Source organism: Babylonia areolata, chromosome 13, assembly GCF_041734735.1.
Source record: "Babylonia areolata isolate BAREFJ2019XMU chromosome 13, ASM4173473v1, whole genome shotgun sequence".
Classification (NCBI taxonomy): domain Eukaryota; kingdom Metazoa; phylum Mollusca; class Gastropoda; order Neogastropoda; family Buccinidae; genus Babylonia; species Babylonia areolata.
The window spans coordinates 7516696-7530791 of record NC_134888.1 but is presented as its reverse complement, the minus strand read 5'-3'; the positions used below and the strand labels follow the sequence as shown (position 1 = coordinate 7530791).

Sequence of the window (14096 nt, the reverse complement as noted above, 5' to 3'; positions counted from 1 at the left end):
AACACAGTTTATACTTACAGTGAATTTGTAAAACAGTTATACTTACAGTGAATTTGTAAAAAAGTCACTGCAGGAAGATAACGCAGTTTATACTTACAGTGAATTTGTAAAAAAAAAGTCACTGCAGGAAGATAACAGAGTTTATACTTACAGTGAATTTGTAAAACAGTCACTGCAGGAAGATAACACAGTTTATACTTACAGTGAATTTGTAAAACGGTCACTGCAGGAAGATAACACAGTTTATACTTACAGTGAATTTGTAAAACGGTCACTGCAGGAAGATAACGCAGTTTATACTTACAGTGAATTTGTAAAAAAAAGTCACTGCAGGAAGATAACGCAGTTTATACTTACAGTGAATTTGTAAAAAAAAAAGTCACTGCAGGAAGATAACAGAGTTTATACTTACAGTGAATTTGTAAAAAAGTCACTGCAGGAAGATAACAGAGTTTATACTTATAGTCAATTTGTAAAACAAGTGTGGGAAGATGCCACACAGTGTGGACCCACCTTGACAGGAATGGTTTCAGTTCCTGTGCACAGAAAGGAGGTGGCGGTGTTCAGCCTGGACATGGGTTCTGTAGCCATGATGACTAATGCTCACTGAAAAAAAAAAAAAAAAGAAAAAAAAAAAAAAGAATACAAATGTGTGCCACAAATGCAAACAAACAGTGAAGTGAATACACTGAGGTCAAGGTAAAACCTTCTTCTCCCTGAACTCTGTGAAGGGTCACTGGGATACCGCAAAGAACAGTCCACTACATTCCTCCAGGTCTATGCTTGAAGATACAGAACGGGACACTCTAGAAACCAGACGGCAGAAGATGCAACTAACAATGCTCCAATACAACTTACAAGGTAATGAACAGTATTGTGGACATTAGACCAGATGATTACTTGCTACTGGTCAGCAAGAACAAGAACTAGTGCAAATCACAGGGAGATATCCAGACATTATCCTTCTAAGGGCAAACCACAGGTAGAAATCCAGACATTATCCTATGTCAAAACATACAGCACCTTTGCTGGAGCACATCCACACACACATCTACTTGCGATCACCACCCAACACACACAGAGACACACACACACACCCAACACACATACACAGACACACACACACACAGACACACACAAACACACACAGACTTTCTTGTGCACAATGACATCACACAGTTACCACTTGAATAAAACACTGACCACTTTAATAAGCCTGTTAATGAAAGAAAACACACCAAAAATATTTATTGTACACCAAACAAAACAAAATCACTTGCATGCACATTCACAAACACAAATGTGTTAAGTCATATAGGTACCCAGATAATTTATCTTAGTGATAACTATAAAATACAGCCCATAATGACTGCATGCTTGTGTGAAATGTTTAAATCATTTAAACAAATATTGCAAGAAAAACAGCCTGGTGGCATTGGTCTTCAACAAAGTTTTAAAGTAAACATAATCTAGGCAGGTATAACAAAATTAACTTATCTTTCATCTTATATTTTGTTTTCATGGTTGTTTTTTTTCTGTCTATTTACAATGTTTACAACTAGACAGTGTTGTGCAATTCATTCTGTCAACAATCTGCAGACAGCCCTATCAACAATAAGACTGATTCATGTACATAATCTAACCACTCACAGTTTATAGCTTACAACATTGGGTGCCACAACATGTACTCAGATGCATGCATGAAAATCCTCTCAATAATATGAGTGAGATATATACACACAAACACAACATGTGCACATTGTCTGTTGAGAGTCAGGCATGGGTGTTTGTTAGTCTGCAAATCATTGCTTGTGCATGCATTTATCTGTGTATGTGTTCACTGGATGTGGCCCATTTCAATCTGTTTTTACTTTATCTCTATCATTTGCGTTTGAACTATACATTTTATCTCCATCATTTGCATTCGAACTATACATTTTATCATTGTTATTATATTCTGACATATTTCTTTAACTGTTAATTCATTTTATTTCATTTCATGTTTTACACAAACCTACTATAGGCTCTCAAGACCTGGCAGCAGCACATCAGGTTTGTAAACTTTATGACAACATCAGGCATCAACTGACCTGGCAGCAGCACATCAGCTTCGTAAACTTTATGACAACATCAGGCATCAACTGACCTGTCAGCAGCACATCAGCTTCGTAAACTTTATGACAACATCAGGCATCAACAGACCTGGCAGCGGCACATCAGGTTTGTAAACTTTATGACAACATCAGGCATCAACAGACCTGTCAGCAGCACATCAGGTTTGTAAACTTTATGACAACATCAGGCATCAACAGACCTGTCAGCAGCACATCAGGTTTGTAAACTTTATGACAACATCAGGCATCAACAGACCTGGCAGCGGCACATCAGGTTTGTAAACTTTATGACAACATCAGGCATCAACAGACCTGTCAGCGGCACATCAGGTTTGTAAACTTTATGACAACATCAGGCATCAACTCCTCTTTTCTGTTTTTTCTTATACAGATGTGGTGTAGCGTATATGGTGGAGTTAGTTGTGTGCTGACCCTGGTGAACGAAGACCTATATTGCTCTGGGATAAAACCAGCACAGTAGTCAGTCATTGAATGCAGTCAACTATATATGACTAAAGGATATGTGTGTGTGTGTGTGTGTGTGTGTGTGTGTGTGTGTGTGTGTGTGTGTGCGCGCATTATAAAACATCTCTCTCTCTCTCTCTCGTTCGCGTGTGCGCAAACCAACACCATGTTGAATATGGCAACAAACTATCGATATCAGCGATAACTTGTTTTCGTTTCACTAAATCATAATGAACCAAAACTAAAATTTGACGACACATCCATCACATAATGGGTAATATTTCTCTAATGCTGAACAGCTGTCCCTCTTAATGTTCATACATATACTGAGACAATCATCCGTATGCTTAACGCTTTTTTAAATACAGGTAGGGGGACTCACGTATTTTGTGTAAATCCTTAAAAATCCACAAAGAAAATGCACTCGCGCGAAAACTTGGTGGCTGCCATGTTGTCGATAGTTGCCGAGATACAGGGGAAGTTACTCACATCAAAATACGGCGGGTCCCCGGTGGCTTGGTTATACTTTGTCAGATGACGGAGAGAGAGAGAGTGGGAGAGAGAGAGAGGGGGGGGGGGGGGGGGGGGGAGAGAGAGAGGGGGAGGAGAGGGAGAGGGAGAGAGGGGGGATCTGGAGGGAGACAGAGACAGACAGACGGACAGACAGACAGACAGAGAGACAGAGACAGAGACAAAAACAGACTGGACAGAGGGTGTTGTGGAGAGAGAGACAGACAGATTCGGATTCGGATGATTTATTCATATAGGCCATTGCCCCTCATGATGGGGTGCAGTATACAACATTATTAAACATGCAAGTGCACAAGGCGAAACAATCATCAAAGGAATTATGATATCATTATTGATCTTAACTTAAATGCTTTATATATGTAAATGGACAAATTCTTTACAATGCTTTCTTTATTAGATGCCATCAGCAGACTTAGCCGAAACTGATTTGGAAACTTAAAATACTTTCGTGGAATATACTGTTCTCTTAATTTACTTAAAGCAGGACAACATAAAATAAAGTGTAACTCATCTTCAACACCACTTCTACACAGACGGCAATTCAACTCATCCACAGTATGCTTTCTGTACCGATAATAATGTTGAGCGATTTCTGAAATACCTAATCTAAATCTTGCCATTATGAATTTTAAATGTTTGTCTAAGCTAATTTGCAAGTACGTTTTCACTTCATGAGTGGTACAACATGAGAGAGAGACACAGAGAGAGAGAGACAGAGAGAGACAGAGAGAGGTAAAGACAGAGACAGAGACACAGAGAGAGATGACTGGTGATGTTGATATGTGGTCAGTTGACGGTCAAATTAATCTTCTTGCAACAGCAACACTGAGCAGCAACAACAACAGCAGCAGCAGCAGCAACACTGAACAACAACAACAACAACTGTCATGACCATCACAATATTAGTTTGTCACAACCTCCAGGACAACTGATGGCCATGAATCAGTTCCGGGCTGGGGTGAACGACTCATCATCCTACACGTACTGTCTGCCAAGTGTGAGGAATTTCCCATCAGTATGGAACCGTGTGCGTGGGCTCAGTTCACGCAGTTTCAGTTTCAGTTTCAGTAGCTCAAGGAGGCGTCACTGCGTTCGGACAAATCCATATACGCTACACCACATCTGCCAAGCAGATGCCTGACCAGCGGCGTCAGTAGCCCAACGCGCTTAGTCAGGCCTTGAGAAAAAAAGAAAGAAAAAAAGGGCGAATAAATAATAGATAAGCGTACATAAGTAAGTAAATAACTTGATACATAAATAGATAAATAAATAAATAATAATTATAATACGAAAAAAAGAAAGGTAATAATAATAATAATAGCTTCACGCTAAACGGCATAATCAGCGCTGCCGTTAAGATCGCCCATGCTTAAGTTCATTAGAAGGGTCAAGGTGTTAAGACGTCACGGTTTATCTGCTAATGCACTGTCCGTGAGCTTCTGGGTTCGATTCCCCGGGTTTTGCACTTTCTTCCAAGCTTGACTGGAAAATCAAACACTGCATGTATAGTCATTCAGATTCAGAAGGAGGTCACACATATATATATATATATATATATGGGCAGCACGCACTTGGCGCACTGAAAAAGAACCCACGGTAGCAAGTGTTGTTCTCTGGCAAAATTCTGCAGAAGAAATCCACGGGCTCTGATAGGTATACGAATGTATATACATGCACTCAGAGCCTGACCATCGCGTTGGGTTATACTGCTGGTCAGGCATCCGCTTAGCAGATGTGGTGTGGCGTATATGGATTTGTCCGAACGCAGTGACGCGTCTTTGAGAATCAAAAACTGAGATTGAAACTCACGTTCATAATTAAGTCTTAACGTCCAGTAGACTTCAATCCTGTTCTAGCGGTGGCAAAGTCACACAGTCATGATTACGATAGTCACCCGCGTGGTCATAATACCGGCTAATGAGTTATTACCAGATTAGTCAAGCTCGTGCAGTCATGGTTTTTCATTAAGCCCTTTTTATCTTACTCATGCTTGAAAACTGGCATCGGATATTAGTGCAACGTACGTTGGGAAAGTCTGTCTTTGTGTTTGCCATTCTCTCTCTCTCTCTCTCTCTCTCTCTCTCTCTCTCTCTCTCTCTCTCTCTCTCGCTCTCGCTCTCCCTCCCTCTCTCTGTGTGCCTCTATTTGTTCACATCGTGTGAGTGTGAGTGTGTGTGTGTGTGTGTGTGTGTGTGTGTGTGCGTGTGTGTGTGTGTGTGTGTGTGTGTGTGTGTGTGTTTTCAAACCTCAATGAAAGGATTTTTTTTTTTTTATCTTCGTCAAGATATCCACACCAGTCACTTGACAAGCCATGAAGGCTATGTTATACATCCACAGGACAGTCATATGACACTGCGTGGACCGTCCTGTAATACTCCATGGGCAGTCATATTATGCTCCCAGGACCGTACTGTAATACTTCATGGGCAGGCATGTAATACTCCCAGGATCTTCCTGTAATGCTCCCAGGACCGTCCTGCAATACTCCACGGGCAGTCATATTATACTCCCTGGACCTTCCTGTAATACTCCCATGACAGTCATGTAATACTGCCAGGGCAGTTGTGTAATACTCCCAGGGCAGTCATGATACACTCCCAGGGCAGTCATGTGATGCTCCCAGGGCAGTATTGTAATACTCCCAGGACAGCCATGTAATACTCCCAGAGCAGTATTGTAATACTCCCAGGGCAGTATTGTAATACTCCCAGGGCAGCCATGTGATACTCCCAGGGCAGTATTGTAATACTCCCAGGGCAGCCATGTGATACTCCCAGGGCAGTATTGTAATACTCCCAGGGCAGCCATGTGATACTCCCAGGGCAGTATTGTAATACTCCCAGGGCAGTCATGTAACAATCCCAAGGCAGTATTGTAATACTCCCAGGACTGCCATGTAATACTCACAGGACAGTATTGTAACGCTCCCAGGACAGCATGTCATACTCCCAGGGCAGTCATGTAATACTCCCAGGACAGCATGTAATACTCCCAGGACAATCATGTAATACTCCCAGGTCAGTTATGCAATACTCCCAGGGAAGTAATGCAATACTCCCAGGGCAGAATTGTAATGCTCCCAGGACAGCCAAGTAATACTCCCAGGGCAGTCATATAATACTCCAATTTTAATGCTCCCAGGGCAGCCAAGTAATACTCCCAGGGCAGTAATATAATACTCCAATCGCAGTATCGTAATGCTCCCAGGACAGCCAAGTAATACTCCCAGGGCAGCCATGCAATTCTCCCAGGGCAGTATTGTAATGCTCCCACACCCAGAACAGGCGAAGAACGACCTCTAGTCGTAACAGAGCAGCCCATGACCCATGACCTCACCGGTTTCATCCACACCGTCATGAATCTGGAGCAGGTAGTGTGTTACAGCCAAGTGACTGCACTGTATGTAACATAGTAACTCTTGCGCCTGTTACTCTCTTTCCTTGCTTTCTGACTTGATTCCTCTTTTCTTTTATTGTAGCCTTTCTTTCTTTTTTTTCTTTCTTTTTTTTTTATAGTCTGCCGAAGTCTTTCTGTGGCAGTCCCGACTAAAGCTCTGGTGTAATGCATTGTTAATTTTCCCCGAGTTGCAGTTGGGTCCAAATTACTGACATTACCTGACATGGTATACCAGTGCAGACTTAAAACACCTCTGTGTGAATGTCATTTTCACTGTCAGTTGTGTAGTTAATGGCTGTATCACATGACTGAAGAGCACGTGGTCACCTTGGAAACGGGCAGATAATTATAGAATGACTGGTGGGTTTCTGGTGACATGGCTGACGGAAATAAGTAACACCAAAAATTAGGGGAAGGGGTCATGTCTGACAACACACTGACTCTCTCTCTCTCCCCCTGTGTGTGTGTGTGTGTGTGTGTGTGTGTGTGTGTGTGTGTGTGTGTGTAGCCACCACGTGGTCACTTCAAAGAAACCCGAACGTCTTGATTGACAGAAAACCCCAGAAAATCCCAACACTTTGATTTACAGAAAAATTCAACGACTTGGTTTATAGAAAACACAAGAAAACCACAATGATTTGCTTAAGTTCACATATTCTTTGAAAAAGAAAGAAAGAAAGAAAGAAAGATTCGATTCAGTTTATAGAAGTCCCATACGACTGTTGGTGTACAACTGCATGTATTGCACCACATTGCAACATTGCATAGCACTGAGTCCTATTACACTGTGTTCCTATTTTGTCACACAAAAATCCAATTTAACCCCCCCCCCCCATGCCCCCCCACCCCACTCCCCAAAAAACCAAAAAACAAAAACAACCAAACACACCACCTTCACATGAAAAACACCCCAGCTATTTTGCTTGAACGTTTTGATTATGACCGTTTACAAATAAAAGCATAAGTTCGACTTGCTTAAAACCCGGTAACAGCTTGGGTTCTGGAAAACTCTAGTTGTTTGCTTTTTGTCAAATTTAATACACAAGTGCTTGTAAAAAGACATACAGGATACACAAAGCTTTAGCTGTGTTTAAATGACGAGTTTTAATTATTGATTAATGACAATTTTATAGTTTAAGATTAATTGCGGTCAATTACACTTTTTTTTATTGTTAAAATACCACAAGCTTAGAAACAAAATGACCCATGACATGAAAAAACAACTGAAAAATATCATTATGAAATATGTGAAAGAAAATAATTGTACATAAAAGGAGAGAGACACAGAGAGAGAGAGAGAGAGAGAGAGTATACGTCACGCAAAAGAAATGTCATACTTCATACGCCATTTTTTGTTACATCATTCATCATTGAAAAATAATTATTATCATTGGACAAAAACTTTGTTCAAACGTCTTTGCAATTGTCGAAAATGGCCACATACTATGCTGTCTGTGTTGTTGTTACTGGTTCGCAACACATAGATAACATTGGAGAAAGTTTAACTTGTTGCTCATGTCAGTGTGCACGAATGCGATGATTTGCCTCAGCATAAAGAGCTACACTGCGCAGCTCATTTCGTCCTCTCTGAGAGCAATGCTCGTTTTTCACAATTGTCCATTTTTACAACAACAGACTTAAGGAATGGACAGCACAGCTGATTAACCCAAGTATTACCAGGCAAACAAGCATTGGTTGAAGCAAAGGTGGAGTAGGTGGAGTTATGTACATGGTAATCTTTACTTGGATCTAAAGACCTTCGAAATTATCAGTGCTAAAATCTGGCCTCTACCCTTCCATACTGGTGACCTAATTAGAAAATGAGCAGTGGGGGGTGTGGGAAGGGGGTAGAGACAAGGGTCGGTAAACAACTATTGTATCGTTGTGACTCGTGGTTTTCCAACGATAGTTGTGAAAGTAGATTGGGCTTGTCAGATCTTCTGAAGTTACAAGCTGAAATAGATTCAAACTATAAAAAAAATATATTTAAAAACAACAACAAAATCGAAGAACTTCTACGTGTGAGGCTACCATGGGAAAGTATGACTGTTGTGTTGGTTCTGCCATGTGTACAGTTGTTGCCTGGTGGCTCAATGGCCAGGACTTCATGCTGGCAGTCGGAAAGTTGTGTTGTTCTGCCATGTGTACAGTTGGTACCAGGTGGCTCAATGGCCAGGACTTCATGCTGGCAGTCGGAAAGTTGTGTTGGTTCTGCCATGTTTACAGTTGGTACCAGGTGGCTCAATGGCCTGGGCTCCGTGCTGGCAGTCAGAAAGTTGTGTTGGTTCTGCCATGTTTACAGTTGGTACCAGGTGGCTCAATGGCCAGGACTTCATGCTGGCAGTCGGAAAGTTGTGTTGTTCTGCCATGTGTACAGTTGGTACCAGGTGGCTCAATGGCCTGGGCTCCGTACTGGCAGTCAGAAAGTTGCCGGTTGGAATCACAGACACCCCGACATAATCTCTGGTATTGTCACTGCCCATCTTTAAGTCTTGTCGTTCTGATGGTGTCAGTGTAGTGTTCAATAGATCTTCTCCTTAAGAGGAAGGATGCAGAATGTTAAAGATGCTTATCCGCAAAACAGTGTCTGTGACAGTCCGGATTCGAATCTCGGTCTCGCCCTTCTCGGCCTTTTCAGCACGCACTGAAACAGAACCCATGGCAAAATAAGTGTTGTCCTCGTCAAAATTATGGAAGAAGAAATCCACTCTGATAGACACGAATATATATATATATATATATATATATATATATATATATATATATATATATATATATATACTCAAGGCCTGACAAAGAGCGTTGGGTTATGCTGCTGATCAGGCATCTGCCTTGCAGATGTGATGTACCTTATATGTATTTGCCTGAACGCAGTGACGCCTCCTTGATAAAGTGAACCTAAACTTTTCACCCAGTGACCTGAATCACCTGAGATAGGTGTCCACGTTAAACTGAAATGTAACCAACCGGCTGTGTGTCGCACGACATCGAAAGATAATATAGAGAACGACAGCTGTGGGGGAAATTGTCACTGTCGTAACGAAGTGTGCTGTATTTCTCTCTGTCTGTCTGTCTGTCTGTCTGTTCCATGTAACACGAGGTTATTTGTCCATTAGCTGATATTTTATTTCCTCTCTCTCTCTCTCTCTCTCTCTCTCTCTCTCTGTCTGTCTGTCTGTCTGTCTATCTGTGTGTGTGTGTGTGTGTGTGTGTGTGTGTGTGTGTGTGTGTGTGTGTGTTATTATTATTACCATGCTTATGCCTTTATGTGGTATTGTGTTCGCATGCTATGACTTTAAGTAGCTTTGTGTAGTGCATGCAGTGACATATTATGATGTAGTATAGTATAGTGTAGACCCTGTTTCAGGGCGGGAACTGGATGAAAAAAAGCGCGCCAGTGCTTATCTATTATTCTCGAAAATGAAGAATTTTGTCTTGTCTTGTCTTGTCTTGTCTTGTCTTGTCTTGTCTTGTCTTGTCTCTCTCTCTCTCTCTCTCTCTCTCTCTCTCTCTCTCTCTCTCTCTCCCCCTCTCTCTCTCTCTCTCTCTCTCTCTCTGTAGTTTTTGCATTGTTCATGGTGTGGGGGTCTTTATTCGCTGGATTATTTAATTAACTTCTGTCGGACAGCTGTTCTTTCATCACAATTACTTGATAAATGTGTTTGGTGTTTGTGAATTTTCTGCTTTTTCTTCCCCCCCCCCCCTTTTTTTTTATATGGTGCATTATCTTTTTTCATACGTACATTTATTGATGGTTGATTTGTTATCTCTTCTTTTGAAGTGTAGATGGTTTATTGTTAGTTACACAGCATTCGTTTGATCATTGGATCACGTTTTTGTACACAAATAAAGTCTGAGTAATAATCCTTTTTCGGTTGACAACAAATGCTGTATTGAACCGGGCTTACCTGTGTCAAAGGGGTGGGGGGCTTGCAACAGAGCAGACATGACGCATAAACACAATTGAACATTATTGATTAATCTTACATATGAACACATATGTGGACATCATGTGAACTCTTCATCCTGGTAGAAAGACTTGGCATCACCTCCAGGGCATACGGAATGGAAATCAGCGCAGAAAAGACAAAGACCATGGCCAATGACACTCACGGCATTTGCACTGATACCAAAGTCAACGGGCAGTCTCTGGAATCAGTATCTAGGTTCGAGTACCTGGGTGTGTCACAGATGAAGGCTTCAAACCACAAGTCATGTCCAGGTACATGGGTGTGTCACAGATGAAGGCTTCAAACCGCAAGTCATGTCTAGGTACCTGGGTGTGTCACAGATGAAGGGTTCAAACCGCAAGTCATGTCTAGGTACCTGGGTGTGTCACAGATGAAGGCTTCAAACCACAAGCCATGTCCAGGTACCTGGGTGTGTCACAGATGAAGGCTTCAAACCACAAGTCATGTCCAGGTACCTGGGTGTGTCACAGATGAAGGCTTCAAACCACAAGTCATGTCCAGGTACCTGGGTGTGTCACAGATGAAGGCTTCAAACCACAAGTCATGTCCAGATACCTGGGTGTGTCACAGATGAAGGCTTCAAACCACAAGTCATGTCCAGATACCTGGGTGTGTCACAGATGAAGGTTTCAAACCACAAGTCATGTCCAGGTACCTGGGTGTGTCACAGATGAAGGCTTCAAACCACAAGTCATGTCTAGGTACCTGGGTGTGTCGCAGATGAAACAGGGTGAAATGAGTTTCGACCAAATATAATAGAATTCAGTGCAGGATAAAACCTCGTCATTGTCGAAAGTGAGAGAGGCGGGCACATTTTGCTGTTTTATAATTACGATACAGACACCTGAACGTCAACACAAGAGATCGGGCCTGCAATGTTTTATATGAAAGACATCAACACTGTTTCCAATTAGATTACCGAAAATCGGTTTGTGTTGCATGTTGTACAAGCGACTGGTTTGCTTGTTACAATGTATCTAAACCAGAAAGTCATGATAAAGACAGGGGAATTAAGATCCATAATATGGTCGCAAAACAATGAAATGTCAATCAATGTTGACCGCTTAAATTGAAATCGTTCCCTTTTCAGCACACTTTCGCTCCCACAAACGCTGGTTTTCTTGAGGTGAGGACAAATAGGATCTGGATCGATACATGTCAATGCTGACGCCTTCTCCAGCGCTTTCTGTTTTGGTGTTGATGTTGGTTTTTAGATGAGCAGGAATCAGACGTGAGCCATGAAGGCTTTGCCTCTTGTTCGTTGTTGGAAGATACAGAATTCCTCCACGGCAGTTTCAGTCTTGAGGAGGCATCAAAGCGCGCGAACCGATCCATATACGCAACACCGCATCTGTTTAAAAAAAAAAGGTGAGCATATGCCTGACCTCAGCACGAACCAGCAGCGTTTGTCAGGGCTTTGACCGCAAACAGCCGGTGCCTCGTCGCTACCGCTCGCACGCACGCAGCGACAGGGACACACACACACACACACACACACACACACACAGATTACACAAACGCCGACTAGCGGCGGGCACTCCTCCCCCACCCCCTCTGTTCCCCCCCCCCCCCCCCCCCCACACACACACACACCGCCCCTGAAGCCCCCACCACCGTCCCCTCCCCCCACTCAGACAACCATCCTCCATTCTTTCAACGACACTGAGTGCTGACTGAAGCTGGCTTTTGCCGACGGCTGGGGAACAAGTTGACAGGTTTACTGACCTGAAATCTGTAGAGGACTTACCTCGTGTTGGACACACACACAGATTGAGACCTGTGGTGATCTTTCCTCGTGTTGGACACACACACAGATTGAGACCTGTGGTGATCTTTCCTCGTGTTGGACACACACACAGATTGAGACCTGTGGTGATCTTACCTCGTGTTGGACACACACACAGATTGAGACCTGTGGTGATCTTTCCTCGCGTTGGACACACACACAGTGAGACCTGTGGTGATCTTACCTCGTGTTGGACACACACACAGATTGAGACCTGTGGTGATCTTACCTCGTGTTGGACACACACAGAGTGAGACCTGTGGTGATCTTACCTCGTGCTGGATACACACACAGAGTGAGACCTGTGGTGATCTTACCTCGTAGTGGACACACACAGAGATTGAGACCTATGGTGATCTTACCTCGTGCTGGATACACAGAGTGAGACCTGTGGTGATCTTTCCTCGTGTTGGACACACACACAGAGTGAGACCTGTGGTGATCTTTCCTCGCGTTGGACACACACACAGAGATTGAGACCTGTGGTGATCTTACCTCGTGTTGGATACACACAGATTGAGACCTGTGGTGATCTTACCTCGTGTTGGACACACACACAGTGAGACCTGTGGTGATCTTACCTCGTGTTGGACACACACACAGTGAGACCTGTGGTGATCTTACCTCGTGTTGGACACACACACAGTGAGACCTGTGGTGATCTTTCCTCGTGTTGGACACACACACAGTGAGACCTGTGGTGATCTTACCTCGTGTTGGACACACACAGATTGAGACCTGTGGTGATCTTACCTCGTGTTGCACACACACACAGTGAGACCTGTGGTGATCTTACCTCGTGTTGGACACACACACAGTGAGACCTGTGGTGATCTTACCTCGTGTTGGACACACACAGAGATTGAGACCTGTGGTGATCTTACCTCGTGCTGGATACACACAGATTGAGACCTGTGGTGATCTTACCTCGTGTTGGACACACACACAGATTGAGACCTGTAGTGATCTTACCTCGTGTTGGACACACACACACAGTGAGACCTGTGGTGATCTTTCCTCGCGTTGGACACACACACAGATTGAGACCTGTGGTGATCTTACCTCGTGCTGGACACACACACAGAGTGAGACCTGTGGTGATCTTACCTTGTGTTGGACACACACACAGATTGAGACCTGTGGTGATCTTTCCTCGCGTTGGACACACACAGAGATTGAGACCTGTGGTGATCTTACCTCGTGTTGGACACACACAGAGATTGAGACCTGTGGTGATCTTACCTCGTAGTGGACACACACACACAGATTGAGACCTATGGTGATCTTACCTCGTAGTGGACACACACACAGAGATTGAGACCTGTGGTGATCTTACCTCGTGTTGGACACACACAGAGATTGAGACCTGTGGTGATCTTACCTCGTGCTGGATACACACAGATTGAGACCTGTGGTGATCTTACCTCGTGTTGGACACACACACAGATTGAGACCTGTGGTGATCTTACCTCGTGTTGGACACACACAGAGATTGAGACCTGTGGTGATCTTACCTCGTGTTGGACACACACACACAGATTGAGACCTGTGGTGATCTTACCTCGTGTTTGACACACACGCAGAGTGAGACCTGTGGTGATCTTTCCTCACGTTGGACGCACACAGAGATTGAGACCTGTGGTGATCTTACCTCGTGTTGGACACACACAGAGATTGAGACCTGTGGTGATCTTACCTCGTGTTGGACACACACAGAGATTGAGACCTGTGGTGATCTTACCTCGTGGTGGACACACACAGAGATTGAGACCTGTGGTGATCTTACCTCGTGGTGGACACACACAGAGATTGAGACCTATGGTGATCTTACCT

The 14096-nt window shown here is 43.3% G+C and overlaps 1 protein-coding gene across 4 annotated transcripts in view; it reads right to left on the bottom strand.

The window, feature by feature from the left end:
• Positions 1 to 3043, bottom strand: part of LOC143289022 (ankyrin repeat and MYND domain-containing protein 1-like) — a 69060-nt gene extending 66017 nt beyond the window's left edge. For all 4 annotated transcript variants that reach the window (XM_076597794.1, XM_076597796.1, XM_076597797.1 and 1 more), the window contains exons 1-2: positions 2962 to 3043; positions 514 to 606 (exon numbers count right to left, since the gene is read on the bottom strand). In XM_076597794.1, coding sequence (XP_076453909.1) covers positions 514 to 591 — 78 coding nt within the window. In that variant the 5' untranslated portion in view covers positions 592 to 606; positions 2962 to 3043. The remainder of the gene's footprint in view (positions 1 to 513; positions 607 to 2961) is intronic.
• Between the last annotated feature and the right edge of the window lie 11053 nt (positions 3044 to 14096).